The sequence below is a fragment of the Pseudophryne corroboree genome, chromosome 11 (assembly GCF_028390025.1).
Source record: "Pseudophryne corroboree isolate aPseCor3 chromosome 11, aPseCor3.hap2, whole genome shotgun sequence".
NCBI classification, from domain to species: domain Eukaryota; kingdom Metazoa; phylum Chordata; class Amphibia; order Anura; family Myobatrachidae; genus Pseudophryne; species Pseudophryne corroboree.
In genome coordinates this window covers 154,775,878-154,800,599 of record NC_086454.1, presented here as the reverse complement: position 1 = coordinate 154,800,599, position 24,722 = coordinate 154,775,878, and the positions used below count along the sequence as shown (strand labels likewise).

Genomic DNA, 24,722 nt, shown 5'->3' with positions numbered 1-24,722 from the left:
ACTCCTAGTGAACAAGTGGGACCTACCAGATGTAGACCTAATGGCGTCTCAACACAATCAATGGACTTAGGCCTTCGTCTGGCCTCCCTCAAGGTTCATATTTCTGCCTTGCCGATATGGTTTCAGAGAAAAATTGCGACTCTGCCTGATGTTCATACATTTACTCAGGGTGTTTTATAGATTTAACCTCCCTACGTCCCGCCTGTGGCTCCTTGGGATTTGTTGAATGTTCTGGACGCCTTACAAGCGTCTCCGTTTGAACCTCTTGAATCTGTGGACCTGAAGTGGCTTACTCTTAAGGTCTTGTTCTTGCTGGCTATTGCCTCTGCTAGACGGGTTTCAGACTTGGGTACCTTGTCCTGTCGGTCACCCTTTCTGATTTTTCACCATGACCAGGCGGTTCTTAGAACTCACCCTGGTTATCTGCCTATGGTGGTGTCATCTTTCCACCTTAACCAGGAGATTGTGGTTCCGGCATTTACCTCTCCTGGTTTGTCCCCCCAAAGAGCGGTCTTTGGATGTGGTACGGGCTCTCCGTATTTATGTGAAGACAGCTTCGCTTAAGAAATCTGATTCTCTTTGTTCTTTTTGGTTTTCACAAACGCAGCTGGCCTGCTAATAAGCAGACCTTGGCCAGATGGATTAGAATGGTGATTGCACATGCTTATGTACAGGCTGGCCTTCCAGCTCCTGCTACCATCAAAGCCCATTCTACTCGGTCTGTTGGACCTTCTTGGGCGGCCCGCCGTGGTTTGACCCTTGAACAATTGTGCAAGGCGGCTACATGGTCCTCAGTGAACATGTTCATCAGGTTCTATGCCTTTGATACTTCCGCTTCCCAGGATGGCTCCTTTGGACGCCGGGTTCTTGTGCCCGCTACAGTGCGTTCCCTCCTATGAGGAACTGCTTTAGGACATCCCTGATGTTATCCCTGTGGAACCCCAGTGTACCCCGCAGCAGAAAAGGAGATTTATGGTAAGAACTTACCTTTGTTAAATCTTTCTGCGAGGTACACTGGGTTCCACAGGGCACCCACCCTGACGCACTTAGCTTCTTTGGGTTTGTATGGCATTAGCTGCTGCTACCTTCTCCTGTCGTGAGACTGTAGTGTATGTGGCTACTAACTGTTATCGTCTCGTACCTGCTACTGCATTGGACTGGTTAACAAAACTAAGCTCCAGTGCCTGGAGTCGGGGATATAGAGGAGGCAGCGCTAACATCCTGGGAACAGTCAAAGCTTTTAGCCTGTTGGTGCCGAATCTGTCGAAGTCAAAAATATTACATAGAGAGAACATCCAAACGCCACACTGATGAGTCGCTATGCTTGCGAATACGCACAGCAATATATCCCCATTAAACAAATATTACTTATTTCCGACTAGGACTCATTCCTCAATGCAATTAAATTGTGGATATTACCCGGTTTCTTAGTACAAAGTCCCCTTGGTTCTCCAATTGCAAACCGAGATCCAGTAGCAGCAGGGGTGTATGTCCAGGGTATCCAGATGATAGCACTTAGGAGGATCCTGCAGGAGTGTGCGAGTCCAATTGTTGTTAGTATATATTCTTATCCTAGATCCACTTTTTTTTTTAGGGCCTAACCATCCCTATACCGGCAGCCGTTGACCGCACACTCACCTCTGTAATCTATAAATTTGCATACTATAAAATTATGCAGAGCTGCTGATTGGTTGATGAGGCAACATGTAATCAGCAGCTCTGCATAATTTTGTAGTACGCAAATTTATAGATGTTACTTCACCGCTGATTGGTTGCCATGGGCAACCTCTCAATTTGCTCACGTCTCCGCTCTTATCACTGCTTAGTAAATGTCCACCTAAATCTTTGTACCACTCAGCATGCTGCAATATTTCCTTAGACCGAGTTTTACACCAGTGTTCTAATTTCTTTCTGCTAGGAAAGTAATGTCACATAGATGTAGCAATCCTCAGCAGTTATGTACATGCACGTATTGCGGCAGCAATTTAGTGTGCCTGGGAGCAAGTAGTCACACCCAAACAATGCAGAGCCTATAAATAGTGGGTATCATTATTTGCATGTGCCCACACATCACAGCAAGCCAGGTGCAATGAGAAAGATACATCTGTATCTTGTGAAGGGGCACCAAACCTCCTAAAGCCTCTATAACAGGAGGTGAAAATATATACTCTACGATCTACCCAGTTTATTAATTCAAGTAACTTTAGTACAACCCTAACTGTAGGACTTAGGTTGGTAGGTCTTTCAGCCTTTTGGACATGGGCTGAATTACAGGTTCCATCTCAACTGGTGCTTCTATTTTTTACCGCATGGTATGGTGCATCCCTGTGACCATGAAGGAAGGGAAACGTAAAATCTGTACACACTATGCAATATTGCATACAATCCATCTGATAGCAGCTGGTTCGTTGCAATATTGTATAGTGTGTACGCAGGATACAATGCGTACTCCAGCAGGGGGAGTGCTGGACACAGGTCACATTGCTTGAACAAATCAGTCTCGAGAGCAGGAACAGAGATGAACTTTTTAAAGTTAAAAAAGTACACAATGTTTACTAGAAACTGGTTTTAATTAGTGATATAAACACATCTTGTCCAATAAAAACACCTAATCAAGGTCCATTAGAAATATTAAAATTACATATAGGGATAAAGGAATAATTTAAACATTTATTTACATAAGAGCCATATTGGCATTCATTAAAGCAATTAGCTCTTCCATTTAAAAACAGACCCTGAACAAAGTCAGGTTAGAAGTGCCACCATATGATACATGTATCTAGTAGCTTGTCAAGAAGAGTCTAGTCCCTGGGAGCTTTCATCCTCTGTAAAGTGTGGAGGACTCCTCACAGATAGGTCCTCTTCTCCCAGGATCTGTAGACGAAGGGCAAGTGGTAAGAGCAGACTTGAAAAGTTAAAAGCATTGTTAGCCGAGGAGTCACTGAAAAGATCATTCCCAGCATCAGTATCTGTTTCAGAAGGAGAAATGGACCCACTTCCAGCATTGCTTCCCACTCCCCAGCGGTCTGGAGGTGGGGTGTGCTTAAAGAGACAGTGGACACCATATGGACAGACACCAAGTGCAGCAAAGTGACGGCAGACATCGCGAACAGCCCGTGGGTGCTGAAATAGACAATTCAAACCATAAGGGCAGCCGAAAGGGGAGCGCAAGAGACGACATTGCTTTTTGCTGTGAAAAGGCGCTAAACGTCGTTGCCGAAGTCGGATTGTGTCAGGTATTTCCCTCCGCTCACCATCACCATGTATAAACAGACAGCGCTGGCCATAGTTGCAGGTGCCAAGCAAATGGAAGGAACGACATAACTCAGTCTTGTATTTTGGGTGCTGAAATGGTGGGCGGAGGTCACTCAGGCCATGGGCAAATTGGCAGTTATTTTTGTAAGGGCAGAAGCCACTTTCTGTATATCTGTTGCAGAGCTCAGTCTTGTATCGTAAGGAGGACAGTCCTGTAACCTTGGGTGGTGCAGCACAGGAAGAAACAAGTGTGGTTTCATCCAAAGGTGGACTGATTGAAGAGAAGATATCCAGATTGCTTGTGATCATCTGTCAAGTATAATGAAGAGTGGTTAAACATGACATGGAAAGAAAAAACCCAGGTAGTGTTTGACAGATGGGTTATTTTTATTTATTTTTTTTAAACTGCCGCAGCTTTTTAGAATGATATATGCAGTCAATATATTGTATTGATAGGGAATGTAGCAATATAAAACCGAAGCGATATCGTCACAGTGTCACAAGTTTTATAGTTTTCTGTGCAGAAAATTGCATTGTTAGTCACCATAGAGGTGGTAAAGCCCTTCTGGCGATTTCTGCTCTGGCTGTATTGCATCAGCCTAGTGCTGCACCACCCAACAATATCTAAAGATGGAGTTAGCCTGTTACAACCTGTGGCAGGTTCTCAAAACATGGTCCAGGTTTTAAAGTTTATCCATGCTTGGCCACAAGTCACTTAATTAGTACCTCAGTCAATTTGATTTAACCATCTGTGCTTAGCCATAGATCTACCTAAAACCTGGACCAGTGGGGTGCCTTGAAGACTGTATTTGAGAACTTCTGGCCTATGGGCTACAGATTGTAGACTTAGAAAGCAGAGGGCCCAAGCAACAGTCGCTGTATATGCATGGTCAGCAGACCACACATGCACAGTAGCTAGAGGTTCTTCAGAATTACAAGGATGGGCTCATGTGGGTGCTCAGTGTTACATCCCAGCACCTAGATGCTTGTTTTAGTATGGACTATACAAAATGTACCAGTAAATACTAAACTTTTAGGGGGTTTTCAATATGCTCCAGCATTTGCAAATTTACCCCCCTGCGTATTCAATTACAGGCCGTTTTCACCTGTTTGAGGCATTTTTTTTTACCAATGCTTTTTTTTCCTTCATAGTAAAAGGGCATTGGTGAAAAATGCATTAAAAAAAAAAAAAAAAAAAAAAACAGTATGCAATTTCACAGGTGCAGAAATGTGTGGATTCTCGGAGCCGTGCGTTTTTTGCGCCTGCCTAATGTTTCACCTAGGTGAAAAACAGTCTCTGCTATTGCTGTGACTGTACTTGTACTGTCGGTTACATGTCTTACTATGCTGTAACTGTACAGTTACTGTACCGTGACATTATATGGGGACTATACTTGTACCTAGCTATGCTGTGACTGTAGCAAAATGCCATTTTTCACCTAGGCAAAAAAAAAAAAAAAAAAAAAAAAAAAACAACAACACAATGCAGCAATAATTTATTGTACCATATGCCAGCTTGAAAACGGACAGATAAAACCTGCATATACTGCACCTGTAACTTGTCCTATGTCATGTATACAATTATAAAATTAACAAAAATGTCAGTTTAGGGCTCTGTTATACAAGTTACAAATTAAAGGAGGGCTTATAAAATGAAAATTGGGAAGAGGGGGCAGCCATTACTGTTATGCCTAGGCTAGGGACACCTTAACTCCTAGATCTGCCCCAAGTAACAGACAGAAAATAGGGATTTTAGTAAATCCTTTTCTCGTAGTCCGTGGAGGATACTGGGGATCCATTTAGTACCTTGGGTTATAGACGGTTCCACTAGGAGCCATGGGCACTAAGAAATTGATAGTGTGGGCTGGCTCCTCCTCTATGCCCCTCCTACCAGACTCCGTCTAGGGAACTGTGCCCAGAGGAGACCGACCGTACGAGGAAAGGATTTTTTTGTTAATCTAAGGGCAAGATTCATACCAGTACACTAAAAGGGTCTGCACAGGATCACTCAATCTAAATGCTTGGTACTTTAGATGATATCAGTTAAAGCTATAGCTCTAAAATAAACCAACATATGGCCATATATCAAACAAATTGGTATTCGGCACTGGGTTGGCGGTGCTCCCAGAAATAGTTCTGTAAACTAGTCAAAGAAAAGTGTATGGTTCTTGTGTAGTACAGGAGCCAAAAAAGAAGAGAGACTATGCGTCTCTTCTGGGGCACACTTTTATTGAAAATTATGTGGTCTTGTAATACTTAATATAACTTTTATTAGTAACCCTCTTAAAAAAAAAATGGCTGAGGCAAAGGAGAAAATACTAATGATAGACAACTTTATGATTGTTGCTATCCAAAGAGACATCAAATTTGGTGATACAAGTTTGACATGACAGCTCTTTGGGCGAAATTATGTATCACCAAATTTGATGTCTATTTGGTTAGACAACTTTATGATAATTGTTGCTATTAGTATTATTTTCTCCTTTGCCTCAGCCATTTTTTTTTTTTTTTTTTTTTTTTTTTAAGAGGGTTACTAATAAAAGTTATATTTTAAGTATTACAAGACCACATAATTTTCAATAAAAGTGTGCCCCAGAAGAGACAGTCTTTCTTTTTTGGCTCCTGTACTACACAAGAACCATACACTTTTCTAAGATTCAAACCAGCCCACACCATATAAACTGGAATATACCCAACCAGTTAACAGTATGAACAAAAAATAAGAATTTACTCACCGGTAATTCTATTTCTCGTAGTCCGTAGTGGATGCTGGGAACTCCGTAAGGACCATGGGGAATAGCGGGCTCCGAAGGAGGCTGGGCACTCTAGAAAGATTTATGACTACCTGGTGTGCACTGGCTCCTCCCACTATGACCCTCCTCCAAGCCTCAGTTAGGACACTGTGCCCGGACGAGCTGACATAATAAGGAAGGATTTTGAATCCCGGGTAAGACTCATACCAGCCACACTGTACAACTCGTGATACTATATCCAGTTTGACAGTATGAAAAACTGAGCCTCTCAGATGGCTCAACAATAACCCTTTAGTTAACAATAACTATTTACAAGTATTGCAGACAATCCGCACTTGGGATGGGCGCCCAGCATCCACTACGGACTACGAGAAATAGAATTACCGGTGAGTAAATTCTTAATTTTCTCTGACGTCCTAGCGGATGCTGGGAACTCCGTAAGGACCATGGGGATTATACCAAAGCTCCCAAACGGGCGGGAGTGCGGATGACTCTGCAGCACCGAATGAGAGAACTCCAGGTCCTCCTCAGCCAGGGTATCAAATTTGTAGAATTTTGCAAACGTGTTTGCCCCTGACCAAGTAGCTGCTCGGCAAAGTTGTAAAGCCGAGACCCCTCGGGCAGCCGCCCAAGATGAGCCCACTTTCCTTGTGGAATGGGCATTTACAGATTTTGGCTGTGGCAGGCCTGCCACAGAATGTGCAAGCTGAATTGTACTACAAATTCAGCGAGCAATAGTCTGCTTGGAAGCAGGAGCACCCAGCTTGTTGGGTGCATACAGGATAAACAGCGAGTCAGATTTTCTGACTCCAGCCATCCTGGAAACATTTTCAGGGCCCCGACAACGTCTAGCAACTTGGAGTCCTCCAAATCCTTAGTAGCCGCAGGCACCACAATAGGCTGGTTCAGGTGAAATGCTGACACCACCTTAGGTAGAAACTGGGGACGAGTCCTCAATTCTGCCCTATCCATATGGAAAATCAGATAAGGGCTTTTACATGATAAAGCCGCCAATTCTGACACTCGCCTGGCTGAAGCCAAGGCCAATAACATGACCACTTTCCACGTGAGATATTTTAGATCCACGATTTTTAGTGGCTCAAACCAATGTGATTTTAAGAAACTCAACACCACGTTGAGATCCCAAGGTGCCACAGGGGGCACAAACGGGGGCTGAATATGCAGCACTCCTTTCACAAATGTCTGAACTTCAGGTACTGAAGCTAGTTCTTTTTGAAAGAAAATCGACAGAGCCGAGATCTGTACTTTAATGGAGCCTAGCTTTAGGCCCATATTCACTCCTGCTTGCAGGAAATGCAGAAATCGACCCAGCTGAAATTCCTCTTTTGGGGCCTTTTTTGCCTCGCACCATGCAACATATTTCCGCCATATGCGGTGATAATGCTTTGCTGTAACATCTTTCCTGGCCTTAATAAGCGTAGGAATGACTTCTTCCGGAAAACCCTTTTCCTTCAGGATCCGGTGTTCAACCGCCATGCCGTCAAACGCAGCCGCGGTAAGTCTTGGAACAGACAGGGCCCCTGCTGTAGCAGGTCCTGTCTGAGCGGTAGAGGCCACGGGTCCTCTGAGAGCATCTCTTGAAGTTCCGGGTACCACGCTCGTCTTGGCCAATCCGGTACCACGAGAATTGTGTTTACTCCTCGCTTTCTTATTATTCGCAATACCTTTGGTATGAGAGGCAGAGGAGGGAACACATAAACCGACTGGTACACCCACGGTGTCACCAGAGCGTCCACAGCTATCGCCTGAGGGTCCCTTGACCTGGCGCAATATCTTTTTAACTTTTTGTTGAGGCGGGACGCCATCATGTCCACCTGTGGTTTTTCCCAACGGTTTACCAGCATCTGGAAAACTTCTGGATGAAGTCCCCACTCTCCCGGGTGGAGGTCGTGTCTGCTGAGGAAGTCTGCTTCCCAGTTGTCCACTCCCGGAATGAACACTGCTGACAGTGCTAGTACATGATTCTCCGCCCATCGGAGAATTCTTGTGGCTTCTGCCATAGCCATCCTGCTTCTTGTGCCTCCCTGTCGATTTACATGGGCGACTGCCGTGATGTTGTCTGACTGGATCAGCACCGGCTGGTGTAGGAGCAGGGATTTTGCTTGACTTAGGGCATTGTAGATGGCCCTTAGTTCCAGAATATGTGAAGGGAAGTCTCCTGACTCGACCATAGTCCTTGGAAGTTTCTTCCCTGTGTGACTGCACCCCAGCCTCGAAGGCTGGCATCCGTGGTCACCAGGACCCAGTCCTGTATGCCGAACCTGCGGCCCTCTAGAAGATGGGCACTCTGCAGCCACCACAGTAGAGACACCCTGGTTCTTGGAGACAGGGTTATTAAGCGATGCATCTGAAGATGCGATCCGGACCACTGGTCCAACAGGTCCCACTGAAAGATTCTGGCATGGAACCTGCCGAAGGGAATTGCTTCGTAAGAAGCCACCATCTTTCCCAGGACCCGCGTGCAGCGATGCACCGATACCTGTTTTGGTTTCAGGAGGTCTCTGACTAGAGATGACAACTCCCTGGCTTTCTCCTCCGGGAGAAACACTTTTCTGGACTGTATCCAGAATCATACCCAGGAACAGTAGCCGTGTCGTCGGAACCAGCTGTGACTTTGGGATATTCAGAATCCAGCCGTGCTGGTGCAGCACCTCCTGAGATAGTGCTACTCCCACCAACTGTTCCTTGGACCTCGCTTTTATTAGGAGATCGTCCAAGTACGGGATAATTAAAACTCCCTTTTTTCGAAGGAGTATCATCATTTCCGCCATAACCTTGGTAAATACCCTCGGTGCCGTGGACAGTCCAAACGTCAGCGTCTGGAATTGGTAATGGCAATCCTGTACCACAAATCTGAGGTACTCCTGGTGAGGATGGTAAATGGGGACATGCAAGTAAGCATCCTTGATGTCCAGGGATACCATGTAATCCCCCTCGTCCAGGCTTGCAATAACCGCCCTGAGCGATTCCATCTTGAACTTGAATCTTTTTATGTATGTGTTCAAGGATTTCAAATTTAAAATGGGTCTCACCGAACCGTCCGGTTTCGGTACCACAAATAGTGTGGAATAGTAACCCCTTGTTGAAGTAGGGGTACCTTGATTATCACCTGCTGGGAATACAGCTTGTGAATTGCCGCTAGCACCGCCTCCCTGTCTGAGGAAGCAATCGGCAAGGCAGATTTTAGGAACCGGTGGGGTGGAGACGCCTCGAATTCCAGTTTGTACCCCTGAGATACTATTTGAAGGATCCAGGGATCCACCTGTGAGCGAGCCCACTGATCGCTGAAATTCTTGAGGCGGCCCCCCACCGTACCTGGCTCCGCCTGTGGAGCCCCACCGTCATGCGGCGGACTTGGAAGAAGAAGCGGGGGAGGACTTTTGCTCCTGGGAACCTGCTGTTTGTTGCAGCCTTTCCCCTACCTCTGCCTCTGGACAGAAAAGACCCGCCTTTTCCACGCCTGTTTTTCTGGGTCCGAAAGGACTGAACCTGATAAAACGGCGCCTTCTTAGGCTGTGAGGGGACATGGGGTAAAAATGCTGACTTCCCAGACGTTGCTGTGGAAACTAGGTCCGAGAGACCATCCCCAAATAATTCCTCACCCTTATATGGCAAAACTTCCATGTGCCTTTTAGAATCTGCATCTCCTGTCCACTGGCGAGTCCATAAGCCTCTCCTAGCAGAAATGGACAATGCACTTACTTTTGATGCCAGTCGGCAGATTTCCCTCTGTGCATCTCTCATATATAAGACTGAGTCTTTGATATGGTCTATGGTTAGCAGGATCGTGTCTGTCTAATGTGTCAATATTTTCTGACAGTTTATCTGACCACGCAGCGGCAGCACTGCACATCCAAGCTGACGCAATAGCTGGCCTAAGTATAATGCCTGAGTGTGTATATACAGACTTCAGGATCGCCTCCTGCTTTCTATCAGCAGGTTCCTTGAGGGCGGCCGTATCCGGAGATGGTAGTGCCACCTTTTTAGACAAACGTGTGAGCGCTTTATCCACCCTAAGAGGTGTTTCCCAACGTGACCTATCCTCTGGCGGGAAAGGGAACGCCATTAGTACCTTCTTAGGAATTACCAATTTTTTATCAGGGAAAGCCCACGCTTCTTCACACACTTCATTTAATTCATCTGATGGGGGAAAAACTACAGGTAGTTTTTTCTCCCCAAACATAATACCCTTTTTAGTGGTACCTGTATTTATATCAGAAATGTGTAACACCTCTTTCATTGCCTCAATCATGCAGTGAATGGCCTTAGTGGGCATCAGGTTAGACTCAGTCGTCGACACTGGTGTCAGTATCAGTGTCGACATCTGGGTCTGCGGTCTGAGGTAGCGGGCGTTTTAGAGCCCCTGATGACCTGTGCGACGCCTGGACAGGCACGAGCTGAGAAGTCGGCTGTCCCACATTTGGCATGTCGTCAAATTTCTTATGTAAGGAGTCTATACGTGCACTCATTTCTTTCCATAAGCTCAACCACTCAGGTGTCTGCCCCGCAGGGGCAGACATCCCTTCTAAAGGCATCTGCTCCGTCTCCACATCATAATCCTCAAACATGTCGACACAGCCGTACCGACACACCGCACACACAGGGAATGCTCCAACAGAGGACAGGACCCACAAAAGCCCTTTGGGGGGACAGTGAGAGTATGCCAGCACACACCAGAGCGCTATATAATGCAGGGACTGAGTTATGTCCCCTATAGCTGCTTTTTCTATATAAATTGTATACTGCGCCTAAATTCAGTGCCCCCCCTCTCTTTTTTACCCTTTTCTGTAGTGTAGACTGCAGGGGAGAGCCAGGGAGCTTCCTTCCTGCGGATCTGTGAAGGAGAAATGGCGCCAGTGTTCTGAGGGAGATAGCTCCGCCCCTTTTCCGGACTACTCTCCCGCTTTTTCCTATATTCTGGCAGGGGTATTTTCCACATATATAGCCTCTGGGGCTATATATTGTGGTATTTTTGCCAGCCAAGGTGTTATTATTGCTTCTCAGGGCGCCCCCCACCAGCGCCCTGCACCCTCAGTGACCGGAGTGTGAAGTGTGTGTGAGGAGCAATGGCGCACAGCTGCAGTGCTGTGCGCTACCTTGGTGAAGACTGATGTCTTCTGCCGCCGATTTTCCGGACCTCTTCTTGCTTCTGGCTCTGTAAGGGGGATGGCGGCGCGGCTCCGGGACCGAACACCAAGGCTGGGCCTGCGGTCGATCCCTCTGGAGCTAATGGTGTCCAGTAGCCTAAGAAGCCCAAGCTGGCTGCAAGTAGGCAGGTTCGCTTCTTCTCCCCTTAGTCCCTCGCTGCAGTGAGCCTGTTGCCAGCAGGTCTCACTGAAAATAAAAAACCTAATTCTATCTTTCTTTCTAAAGGCTCAGGAGAGCCCCTAGTGTGCATCCAACCTCGGCCGGGCACAAAATCTAACTGAGGCTTGGAGGAGGGTCATAGTGGGAGGAGCCAGTGCACACCAGGTAGTCAAATCTTTCTAGAGTGCCCAGCCTCCTTCGGAGCCCGCTATTCCCCATGGTCCTTACGGAGTTCCCAGCATCCACTAGGACGTCAGAGAAATAAGATTTTAAACCTACCGGTAAATCTTTTTCTCACAGTCCGTAGAGGATGCTGGGACTCCGTAAGGACCATGGGGATAGACAGGCTCCGCAGGAGACATGGGCACTTTAAGAGACTTTAGGTATGGGTGTGCACTGGCTCCTCCCTCTATGCCCCTCCTCCAGACCTCAGTTAGAGAAACTGTGCCCAGAGGAGACGGACAGTACGAGGAAAGGTTTTTTTGTTAATCTAAGGGCAAGATTCATACCAATCACACCGTATAACCTGTGATATACTATCTAGTTAACAGTATGAAACCACAACATATCTGTCCAAAACCGACGAAACTATAACACAACCCTTATGAAAGCAATAACTATATACAAGTCTTGCAGAAGTAGTCCGCACTTGGGACGGGCGCCCAGCATCCTCTACGGACTATGAGAAAAAAATGTTACCGGTAGGTTTAAAATCTTATTTTCTAACGTCCTAGAGGATGCTGGGACTCCGTAAGGACCATGGGGATTATACCAAAGCTCCCAAACGGGCAGGAGAGTGCGGATGACTCTGCAGCACCGATTGAGCAAACAGGAGGTCCTCCTCAGCCAGGGTATCAAACTTTTAGAACTTTGCAAAGGTGTTTGACCCCGACCAAGTAGCAGCTCGGCACAGCTGTAGTGCAGAGACCCCTCGGGCAGCCGCCCAAGACGAGCCCACCTTCCTAGTGGAATGGGCCTTAACAGATTTTGGTAACGGCAATCCTGCCGTAGAAAGCGCCTGCTGAATCGTATTACAGATCCAGCGAGCAATAGTCTGCTTTGAAGCAGGGCCACCAACCTTGTTGGCTGCATACAGGACAAACAGTGCTTCTGTTTTTCTGATCCTAGCCGTTCTGGCCACGTAAATCTTCAAAGCCCTGACCACATCAAGGGACTCGGAATCCTCCACGTGTAGCCACAGGCACGACCACAGGTTGGTTCATATGAAAGGATGAGACCACCTTAGGTAGGAATTGAGGACGGGTCCGCAATTCCGCTCTATCCATATGGAAAACCAGATAGGGGCTTTTACGTGATAAAGCCGCTAATTCCGAAACTCGCCTAGCCGAAGCCAAGGCCAACAACATGACCACCTTCCAAGTGAGATATATCAACTCCACTGTTTTAAGTGGTTCAAACCAATGTGACTTAAGGAACCGTAACACCACGTTAAGGTCCCAAGGCGCCACCGGAGGTACAAAAGGAGGCTGAATATGCAGTACTCCCTTCACAAAACTCTGTACTTCAGGTAGAGAGGCCAATTCCTTTTGAAAGAAAAATGGATAAGGCCGAAATCTGAACTTTAATGGAGACTAATTTTAGGCCCAAATTCACTCCAGTTTATAGGAAGTGAAGTAACCGGCCTAGATGGAATGCTTCCGTAGGAGCATTCCTGGCCTCACACCAAGAAACATATTTTCTCCATATTCGGTGATAATGTTTAGATGTCACGTCTTTCCTAGCCTTTATTAGCGTAGGAATGACCTCATCCTGAATACCTTTTTCCGCTAGGATCCGGCATTCAACCGCCATGCCGTCAAATGCAGCAAGTCTTGGAACAGACAGGGAACCTGTTGCAACAGGTCCTGTCTTAGAGGAAGAGGCCATGGATCTTCTGTGAGCATTTCCTGCAGATCCGGATACCAGGTCCTTCATGGCTAATCTGGAACAATGAGTATTGTTCTCACTCCTCTTTTTCTTATAATTCTCAACACCTTGGGTATGAGAGGAAGAGGAGGAAATACATAGACCGACTGGAACACCCACGGTGTCACTAGGGCATCCACAGCTACCGCCTGAGGGTCTCTTGACCTGGCGCAATACCTTTGTAGCTTTTTGTTGAGACGGGACGCCATCATGTCTATTTGGGGCAGTCCCCACCGACTTGCAATCTGTGCGAAGACTTCCTGATGAAGTCCCCACTCTCCCGGATGCAGGTAGTGTCTGCTGAGGAAGTCTGCTTCCCAGTTGTCCACTCCCGGAATGAACACTGCTGACAATGCGCTTACATGATTCTCCGCCCAGCGAAGAATTCTGGTGGCTTCCGCCATCGCCACTCTATTCCTTGTACCGCCTTGGTGGTTTACATGAGCTACTGCGGTGACATTGTCCGAATGGATCAGAACTGGTCGGTCGCGAAGTAAGGTCTCCGCTTGACGCAGGGCGTTGTATATGGCCCTTAGTTCCAGGATGTTGATGTGAAGACAAGTCTCTTGACTTGACCAAAGGCCTTGGAAATTTCTTCCCTGTGTGACTGCTCCCCAACCTCGGAGGCTCGCGTCCGTTGTCACCAGGATCCAATCCTGAATACCGAACCTGCGGCCCTCTAGAAGGTGAGCACTCTGCAACCACCACAGGATAGATACCCTGGCCCTGGGGGATAGGGTGATCCGCTGATGCATGTGCAGATGTGACACGGACCATTTGTCCAATAGGTCCCATTGGAAAGTCCTTGCATGGAACCTGCCGGGACTTGAGTGCAATGATGTACTGACACTTGTTTCGGCTTCAACAGGTTCTTGACTAGAGTCATGAGTTCCTGTGCTTTTTCTATCGGAAGAAAAACCCTTTTCTGGTCTGTGTCCAGAATCATGCCTAAGAAGGTCAGGCGAGTCGTAGGATTCAGCTGCGACTTTGGAATATTGAGAATCCAGCCGTGTCGCTGTAACACCTTCAGTGAAAGGGATACGCTGTTCAGCAACTTCTCCCTTGATCTCGCTTTTATGAGGAGATCGTCCAAGTACGGGATAATTGGGACACCCTGCTTGCCCAGGAGCACCATCATTTCCGCCATTACCTTGGTGAAAATTCTCGGGGCCGTGGAAAGCCCAAACGGCAACGTCTGAAATTGGTAATAACAATCCTGTACCGCAAATCTCAGGTACACCTGATGAGGAGGATATATGGGAACATGCAGGCATGCATCCTTTATGTCCAGAGATACTATAAAATCCCCTCCTTCGAGGCTGGCGATGACCGCTCTGAAAGATTCCATCTTGAACTTGAACCGTTTTAAGTAAAGGTTCAGGGATTTTAAATTCAAAATGGGTCTGACCGAACCGTCCGGTTTCGGGACCACAAACAGAGTTGAGTAGTGCCCGTTCCCTCTCTGATGCAGGGGAACCTCGGCCACCACTTGTTGAAGACACAATTTGTGAATAGCACGTAACACTATCTCCCTTTCCAGATGAGAAGTTGGTAGCACCGATTTGAAAAACCAGCGAGGAGGCACCTCTTCGAATTCCAGCTTGTATCCCTGGGAAACAATTTCTATTGCCCAGGGATCCACCTGTGAGTGAACCCAGATGTGGCTGAAAAGTCAAAGACGTGCCCCCACTGGAGCGGACTCCCTTATGGGAGCCCCAGCGTCATGCGGTGGAATTTGCAGAGGCCGGGGAGGACTTCTGTTCCTGGGAACTAGCTGTGTAGCTTTTTTCCTCTGCCCTTACCCCTGTCAAAAAAGGACGATCCACGTACTCTTTTGCTTTTATTTGAACGAAAGGACTGCATTTGATAATGAGGCGCTTTTAGATCGTGAGGGAATACAAGGCAAAAAATTTGATTTACCTGCCGTAGCTGTGGAAACGAGGTCCGAGAGGCCTTCTCCAAACAATTCCTCACCCTTGTAAGGCGAAAACTCCATATGCCTCTGAGTCGGCATCACCCGTCCACTGTCTGGTCCATAAGACTCGCCTAGCAGAAATAGACATAGCGTTTATTCTGGAACCCAGTAAACTAATGTCTCTTTGAGCATCCCTCATATATAAGACAGCATCTTTTATATGCCCTAAGGTCATTAAAATGGTATCCTTATCAAGGGTCTCAATATCCGCCGATAAGAAATCTGTCCATGCTGCGACAGCACTACAAACCCAGGCCGACGCAATTGCCGGTCTGAGTAACGTACCAGAATGTGTGTAAATGGACTTCAAGGTAACCTCCTGCTTGCAGTCAGCAGGATCCTTGACGGTAGCTGTATCTTGGGATGGGAGCACTATCTTTTTTGATAAGCGTGTCAAAGCTTTGTCTACCCTAGGGGAGGATTCCCACCGGATTCTGTCCTGTGACTGGAAAGGATACGCTATTAGAATCCTTTTGGAAATCTGCAGTTTGTCTGGAGTTTCCCACGCTTTTTCGCATAATTTGTTCAGCTCATGTGAAGAGGGAAAGGTGACCTCAGGTTTCTTTCCCTTATACATGTGTACCCTTGTGTCAGGGACAGGGGTTCCTCAGCGATATGCAAAACATCTTTAATTGCGATAATCATATATCGAATACATTTAGCCACCCTTGGCTGCAATTTTGCATCATCGTAGTCGGCACTGGAGTCTGAATCCGTGTCGGTATCTGTGTCAACTATTTGGGATAGTAGGCGCTTCTGAGACCCTGAAGGTCCCGGCGACATTGGGACAGACATGGGTTGACTCCCCGACTTTACCCTAGCTTCAGCTTTGTCTAATCTTTTGTGCAATAAATTAAACATTAGCACTTAAAACATTCCACATATCCAGTCAGGTGTCGGCGCTGCCGACAGACCTAACATTCATACTCCCCTCCTCCTTAGGCGAGCCTTCAACCTCAGACATGTCGACAGACGCGTACCGACACACCACACACAGGGAAGCTCTTTTCTGAAGACAGGTTCCCCACCAGGCCCTTTGGAGAGAGAGAGCGCGAGTATGCCAGCACACACCCCAGCACTATATGACACAGGAAAAAACACAATGTTTAACTAGTAGCGCTTTTGTAGCATGTATATGCGCCAACTATGTGCCCCCCCCCCCCCCTCTACTTTAAAACCCTCTTCACCATGTGTCAAGCAGGGGAGAGTCTGGGGAGCTTCCTCTCAGCGGTGCTGTGGAGAAAAATGGCGCTGGCGAGTGCTGAGGGAGAAGCCCGCCCCCTCGGCGGCAGGCTTCTGTCCCGCTCAAATTTAACATGGTGGGGGGCTCTTTTTATACACGTACAGTGCCCAGCTGTACATGTATATATGTGTATTTGCCACAGGAGGTTTTTATTGCTGCCCAGGCCGCCCCCCCCTGCGCCCTGCACCCTTACAGTGACCGGTGTGTGAGGTGAATGGGAGCAATAGCGCACAGCTTCACTGCTGTGCGTTACCTCTATGAAGATCAAGGTGTCTTCTGCTGCCTCTGAAGTCTTTTCCTCACATACTCACCCGGCTTCCATCTTCCGGCTGTGCGAGGAGGACGGCGACGCGGCTCTGGGACGGACGGCGAGGGCGAGACCTGCGTACCGATCCCTCTGGAGCTAATGGTGTCCAGTAGCCTAAGAAACAGAGCCCTGAAACTCAGAGAAGTGGGTCTGTTTCTCTCAGTCCCTCGATGCAGGGAGCCTGTTGCCAGCAGGCTCCCTGAAAATAAAAAACCTAACTAAAAGACTTTTTACAGGAAACTCAGGAGAGCTCCCTGAAAGCACCCAGTCTCCACTGAGCACAGTATCAAACTGAGGTCAGGAGGAGGGGCATAGAGGGAGGAGCCAGTGCACACCCAGATCCAAAGTCTTTCTTAAAGTGCCCTTGTCTCCTGCGGAGCCCGTCTATCCCCATGGTCCTTACGGAGTCCCAGCATCCTCTAGGACGTTAGAGAAACAGCATAAGCCAAAGACTGATCTTAACTAACATAACCCTTATGTAAGCAACAACTATATACAAGCCTTGCAGAAATATGTCCGCACTGGGACGGGCGTCCAGCATCCTCTACGGACTAGGAGAAAAAGATTTACCAGTAGGTTAAAAAAAAAAATAAAAAAAATCTTGTTTTCGCTTACATCCTAGAGGATGCTGGGGACTCCTTAAGGACAATGGGGATTATACAAAAGCTCCAAACCGGGCGGGAGAGTGCGGATGACTGCAGCACTGATTGAGCAAACATGAGGTCCTCCTCAGCCAGGGTATCAAAGTTGTAGAATTTTGCAAAGGTGTTTGAACTCGACCAAGTAGCTGCTCGGCAAAGCTGTAATGCTGAGATGCCTCGGGCAGCCACCCAAGAAGAGCCCACCTTCCTAGTAGAATGGGCTTTTACCGAATTTGGCAACTGCAATCCAGCCATAGAATGAGCCTGCTGAATCGTGTTACAGATCCAGCGAGCAATAGTCTGCTTAAAAGAAGGAGCGCCAACCTTGTTGGCCGCATACAGGACAAACTGTGCCTCTGTTCTCCTAATCCGAGCCGTCCTGGCTACGTAAATTTTTAAGGCCCCGACTACATCCAGGGACTTGGAATCCTCCAAGTCTCCCGTAGCCACCGGCACCACAATAGGTTGGTTCATATGAAAATAAGAATTTACTTACCGATAATTCTATTTCTCATAGTCCGTAGATGATGCTGGGGACTCCGTAAGGACCATGGGGAATAGCGGCTCCGCAGGAGACTGGGCACATCTAAAGAAAGCTTTAGGACTAACTGGTGTGCACTGGCTCCTCCCCCTATGACCCTCCTCCAAGCCTCAGTTAGGATACTGTGCCCGGACGAGCGAACACAATAAGGAAGGATTTTTGAATCCCGGGTAAGACTCATACCAGCCACACCAATCACACCGTATAACTTGTGATCTGAACCCAGTTAACAGTATGATAACAGAGGAGCCTCTGAAAAGATGGCTCCCAACAATAATAACCCGATTTTTGTAACAATAACTATGTACAAGTATTGCAGACAATCCGCACTTGGGATGGGCGCCCAGCATCCACTACGGACTATGAGAAATAGAATTATCGGTAAGTAAATTCTTATTTTCTCTAACGTCCTAAGTGGATGCTGGGGACTCCGTAAGGACCATGGGGATTATACCAAAGCTCCCAAACGGGCGGGAGAGTGCAGATGACTCTGCAGCACCGAATGAGAGAACTCCAGGTCCTCCTCAGCCAGGGTATCAAATTTGTAGAATTTAGCAAACGTGTTTGCCCCTGACCAAGTAGCTGCTCGGCAAAGTTGTAAAGCCGAGACCCCTCGGGCAGCCGCCCAAGATGAGCCCACTTTCCTTGTGGAACGGGCTTTTACAGATTTTAGCTGTGGCAGGCCTGCCACAGAATGTGCAAGCTGAATTGTACTACAAATCCAACGAGCAATAGTCTGCTTAGAAGCAGGAGCACCCAGCTTGTTGGGTGCATACAGGATAAACAGCGAGTCAGATTTCCTGACTCCAGCCGTCCTGGAAATATTTTCAGGGCCCTGACAACATCCAGCAACTTGGATTCCTCCAAGTCCCTAGTAGCCGCAGGCACCACAATAGGTTGGTTCAGGTGAAAACGCTGGAACCACCTTAGGGAGAAACGGAGGACGAGTCCTCAATTCCGCCCTGTCCGAATGGAAAATCAGATAAGGGCTTTTACAGGATAAAGCCGCCAATTCTGACACGCGCCTGGCCCAGGCCAGGGCCAACAGCATGACCACTTTCCATGTGAGATATTTTAACTCCACAGATTTAAGTGGTTCAAACCAATGTGACTTTTGGAACCCAAACTACATTGAGATCCCAAATTGCAACTGGAGGCACAAAAGGAGGCTGTATATGCAGTACCCCTTTTACAAACGTCTAAACTTCAGGGACTGAAGCCAGCTCTTTTTTGGAAGAAAATTGACAGGGCCGAAATCTGAACCTTAATGGACCCCAATTTCAGGCCCATAGACACTCCTGTTTGCAGGAAATGTAGGAATCGACCCAGTTGAATTTCCTCCGTCGGGCCTTACTGGCCTCGCACTACGCAACATATTTTCGCCAATTGCGGTGATAATGTTTTTGCGGTTACATCCTTCCTGGCTTTAGATCAGGATATGGATGACTTCATCCGGAATGCCTTTTTTCCTTCAGGATCCGGTGTTCAACCCGCATGCCGTCAAACGCAGCCGCGGTAAGTCTTGGAACAGACAGGGTCCTTGCTGGAGCAGGTCCCTTCTTAGAGGTAGAGGCCACGGATCCACCGTGAGCATCTCTTGAAGTTCCGGTTACCAAGTCCTTCTTGGCCAATCCGGAGCCACGAATATAGTGCTTTCTCCTCTCCATCTTATCAATCTCAGTACCTTGGGTATGAGAGGCAGAGGAGGGAACACATACCCTGACTGGTACACCCACGGTGTTACCAGAGCGTCTACAACTATTGCCTGAGGGTCTCTTGACCTGGCGCAATACCTGTCGAGTTTTTTAATCATGTGGACGACTTCTGGGTGAAGTCCCCACTCTCCCGGGTGGAGGTCGTGCTGAGGAAGTCTGCTTCCCAGTTGTCCACTCCCGGAATGAATACTGTTGACCGTGCTATCACATGATTTTCCGCCCAGCGAAGAATCCCTGCAGCTTCTGCCATTGCCCTCCTGCTTCTTGTGCCACCCTGTCTGTTTACGTGGGTGACTGCCATGATGTTGTCCGACTGGATCAACACCGGCTGACCTTGAAGCAGAGGTCTTGCTAAGCTTAGAGCATTGTAAATGGCCCTTAGCTTCAGGATATTTATGTGAAGTGATGTATCCAGGCTTGACCCTAAGCCCTGGATATTCCTTCCCTGTGTGACTGCTCCCCAGCCTCGCAGGCTGGCATCCGTGGTCACCAGGACCCAGTCCTGAATGCCGAATCTGCGGCCCTCTAGAAGATGAGCACTCTGCAACCACCACAGGATGGATACCCTTGTCCTTGGTGACAGGGTTATCCGCTGATGCATCTGAAAATGCGACCCGGACCATTTGTCCAGTAGGTTCCACTGGAAAGTTCTTGCGTGGAATCTAACGAATGGGATTGCTTCGTAGGAAGCCACCATTTTTACCCAGAACCCTTGTGCATTGATGCACTGAGACTTGGTTCGGTTTTAGGAGGTTCCTGACTAGCTCGGATAACTCCCTGGCTTTCTCTTCCGGGAGAAACACCTTTTTTCTGGACTGTGTCCAGGAACATCCCTAGGAAACAGAAGACAAGTCGTCGGAACCAGCTGCGATTTTGGAATATTGAGAATCCAATCGTGCTGCCGCAACACTACCTGAGATAGTGCTACACCGACTTCCAACTGTTCCCTGGATCTTACCCTTATCAGGGAATCGTCCAAGTAAGGGATAACTAAAATTCCCTTCCTTCGAAGGGATATCATTTCAGCCATTACCTTGGTAAAGACCCGAGGTGCCGTGGACAATCCAAACGGCAGCGTCTGAAACGGATAATGACAGTTCTGTACCATAACCTGAGGTACCCTTGGTGAGAAGGGTAAATTTTGACATGAAGGTAAGCATCCTTGATGTCCCGAGACATCATGTAGTCCCCTTCTTCCAGGTTCGCAATCACTGCTCTGAGTGACTCAATCTTGAATTTGAACCTCTGTATGTAAGTGTTCAAAGATTTAGAATCGGTCTCACCGAGCAGTCTGGCTTCGGTACCACAATAGTGTGGAATAATACCCCGTTCCCTGTTGCAGGAGGGGTACCTTGATTATCACCTGCTGGGAATACAGCTTGTGAATGGCTTCCAAAACTGCCTCCCTGTCAGAGGGAGACGTCGGTAAAGCCGACTTTTGGAAACGGCGAGGGGGAGACGTCTCGAATTCCAATATGTACCCTTGAGATATTACCTGAAGGATCCAGGGGTCTACTTGCGAGTGAGCCCACTGCGCACTGAAATTCATTGAGAACGGGCCCCCACCGTGCCTGAGCTTGTAAGGCCCTAGCGTCATACTGAGGGCTTGGCAGAGGCGGGAAAGGGTTTCTGTTCCTGGGAACTGGCTAATCTGTTCAGCCTTTTTCCTCTCCCTCTGTCCCGAGCAGAAAAGAGGAACCTTTTGTCCGCTTGCCAACAAAGGACTGCGCCTGATAATACGGCATCTTATTTTGAGAGGCGACCTGGGGTACAAACGTGGATTTCCCAGTTGTTGCCGTGGCCACCAGGTCTAAAAGACCGACCCCAAATGTCCCCTTTCAAAGGCAATACTTCCAAATGCCGTTTGGAATCCGCATCACCTGACCATTTTACTGGTAGAATTGGACAACGCACTTATACTTGATGCCAGTCGGCAAATATTCCGCTGTGCATCATGCATATATAGAAATGCATCTTTTAAATGCTCTATAGGCAATAATATACTATCCTTATCTAGGATATCAATATTTCCAGTCAGGGAATCCGACCATGCCAACCCAGCACTGCACCTCCAGGCTGAGGCGATTGCTGGTCGCAGTATAACACCAGTATGTGTGTGTGTGAATACATTTTTGGATACCCTCCTGCTTTCTATCAGCAGGATCCTTAAGGGCGGCCATCTCATGAGAGGGTAGAGCCCTTGTTCTTAGAAGCGTGTGAGCGCCTTATCCCCCCTAGGGGGTGTTTCCCAACGCACCCTAACCTCTGGCGGGAAAGGGTATACACCAATACTTTTTAAGAAATTATCAATTGTTATCGGGGGGAAACCCACGCATCATCACACACCTCATTTTATTTCTCAGATTCAGGAAAACTACAGGTAGTTTTTCCCTCACCGAACATAATACCCCTTTTTGGTGGTACTCGTATTATCAGAAATGTATAAAACATTTTCCATTGTCTCAATCATGTAACGTGTGGCCCTACTGGAAATCACGGTTGTCTCTTCACCGTCGACACAGGAGTCAGTATCCGTGTCAGCGTCTGTATCTGCCATCTGAGGTAACGGGCGCTTTAGAGCCCCTGACAGCCTATGAGACGTCTGGACAGGCACAAGCTGAGTAGCCGGCTGTCTCATGTCAACCACTGTTTTTTTATACAGAGCTGACACTGTCACGTAATTTTCAACAGTACATCCACTCAGGTGTCGACCCCCTAGGTGGTGACATCACTGTTACAGACACTCTGCTCCGTCTCCACATCATTTTTCTCCTCATACATGTCGACACAAACGTACCGACACACAGCACACACAGGGAATGCTCTGATAGAGGACAGGACCCCACTAGCCCTTTGGGGAGACAGAGGGAGAGTATGCCAGCACACACCAGAGCGCGAATAAATATAAATAAATATATATATATATATATTATATATATATATATATATATATATATATATATATATATACACACACACACACACACACACACACACAGGGATAACCTTATATAAGTGTTTTTCCCCTTATAGCTGCTGTATGTTTTAATACTGCGCCTAATTAGTGCCCCCCTCTCTTTTTTTAACCCTTTCTGTAGTTTAGTGACTGCAGGGAAGAGCCAGGGAGCTTCCCTCCAACTGAGCTGTGAGGGAAAATGGCGCCAGTGTGCTGAGGAGATAGGCTCCGCCCCCTTTTCGGCAGCCTTATCTCCCGTTTTTCTGTATATTCTGGCAGGGGTTAAATGCATCCATATAGCCCAGGAGCTATATGATGATGTATTTTTTGCCATGTAAGGTATTTTTATCATGTTTTATTGCGTCTCAGGGCGCCCCCCCCCCAGCGCCCTGCACCCTCAGTGACCGGAGTATGAAGTGTGCTGAGAGCAATGGCGCACAGCTGCAGTGCTGTGCGCTACCTTATTGAAGACAGGAACGTCTTCTGCCGCCGATTTTTCCGGACCTCTTCGCTCTTCTGGCTCTGTAAGGGGGCCGGCGGTGCGGCTCCGGGACCCATCCAGGCTGGGCCTGTGATCGTCCCTCTGGAGCTAATGTCCAGTAGCCAAGAAGCCCAATCCACTCTGCACGCAGGTGAGTTCGCTTCTTCTCCCCTTAGTCCCTCGATGCAGTGAGCCTGTTGCCAGCAGGTCTCACTGAAAATAACAAACCTAAACTAAAACTTTCACTAAGAAGCTCAGGAGAGCCCCTAGTGTGCACCCTTCTCGTCGGGCACAGAAATCTAACTGAGGCTTGGAGGAGGGTCATAGGGGGAGGAGCCAGTGCACACCAGTTAGTCCTAAAGCTTTCTTTAGATGTGCCCAGTCTCCTGCGGAGCCGCTATTCTCCATGGTCCTTACGGAGTCCCCAGCATCCACTTAGGACGTTAGAGAAATATCAGAATTACCAGCTATAGCTGTGGAGACCAGGTCCGAGAACCCTTCTCCACACAATCCTCAGCCTTCCATATGCCACTTAAGTTGGCATCATCTGTCCATTGCATATTCTACAGGACACGTCAAGCAGAAATAGACATAGCTTTGACTCTAGGACCCAGTATACTCATGTCTTTGGGTTTTTAGGATATATATCTCTTAAGACACACACACACACACACACAAGGGTCTCAATTTCTGCTGATAAGGTACCTGTCCACACCGCCACAGCGCTATAAACCCATGCCGACACAATCGCCGGTCTGAGTAGTGTATCAAAATGTGCACGCTATCTGCAGGAAACCCTGAGAATAGCTAGGGCTACCTATTGGGCAAACGTGACACCCTAGGGGAAGATTCCCATTACATCCTGGCCCTAGTGGGGAAAGGATACTGCCTGAGAATTCTTTGTGGGAAGCTGCAGTCTCTTATCTGGAGATTCCCGCTCTTTTTCCTCATGAGAGGAGGGAAATTTACCTCAGCTTTCTTCCCCTTAAACATGTGTACCCTTGTGTCAGGGACAGATGAGTCATCAGTGATATGCAAATCATCTTTATTACAATAATCATATATTGAATACTTTTCTGCCACTTTGGCTGTAACTTTGCATTATCGTAGTCGACACAGGAGTCAAACTCCGTGTCGATATCAGTGTCTATTATTTTGGATAGTGAGCATTGTGAGAGACTGAAGGTCTCTGCGCCATAGGGACAGACATGTGTAGATTTCCTGTCTGTTCTCAATCTTTTGTGCAATACATTCACCTTAGCACTTACACATATCCAAACAGGTGTCGGCGTTGTCGACGGAGACACCCTCTCACACATATTAGCTCCATCTCCTCCTTAGGGGAGCCTTTTACCTCAGACATGTCGACACCACACACACAGGGGATGCTCTATTTGAAGACAATTCCCCCACAAGGCAGTTTGGAGAGACAGAGTATGCCAGCACACACCCCAGCACTATTAACCCAGGAATAACACAGTAACTTAATGTTAACCCAGTAGCTGCTGTATACATTGTTTTTACGCCAAATTCACCCTCTTCTATCGTGCTTCTGCAGGGGAGAGCTTGGGGAGCTTCCTCTCAGCGGAGCTGTGGAGAGA

General features: G+C 47.6%; 1 protein-coding gene across 1 annotated transcript in view; it reads right to left on the bottom strand.

Annotated features, from left to right (window-relative positions):
* Nucleotides 1–2,650: 2,650 nt before the first annotated feature.
* The window catches only part of LOC134970049 (mRNA decay activator protein ZFP36L2-like), a 34,364-nt gene continuing 12,292 nt past the window's right edge, over nt 2,651–24,722 (bottom strand). The window contains exon 2 of the mRNA XM_063946153.1: nt 2,651–3,564. Coding sequence (XP_063802223.1) covers nt 2,791–3,564 — 774 coding nt within the window. The 3' untranslated portion in view covers nt 2,651–2,790. The remainder of the gene's footprint in view (nt 3,565–24,722) is intronic.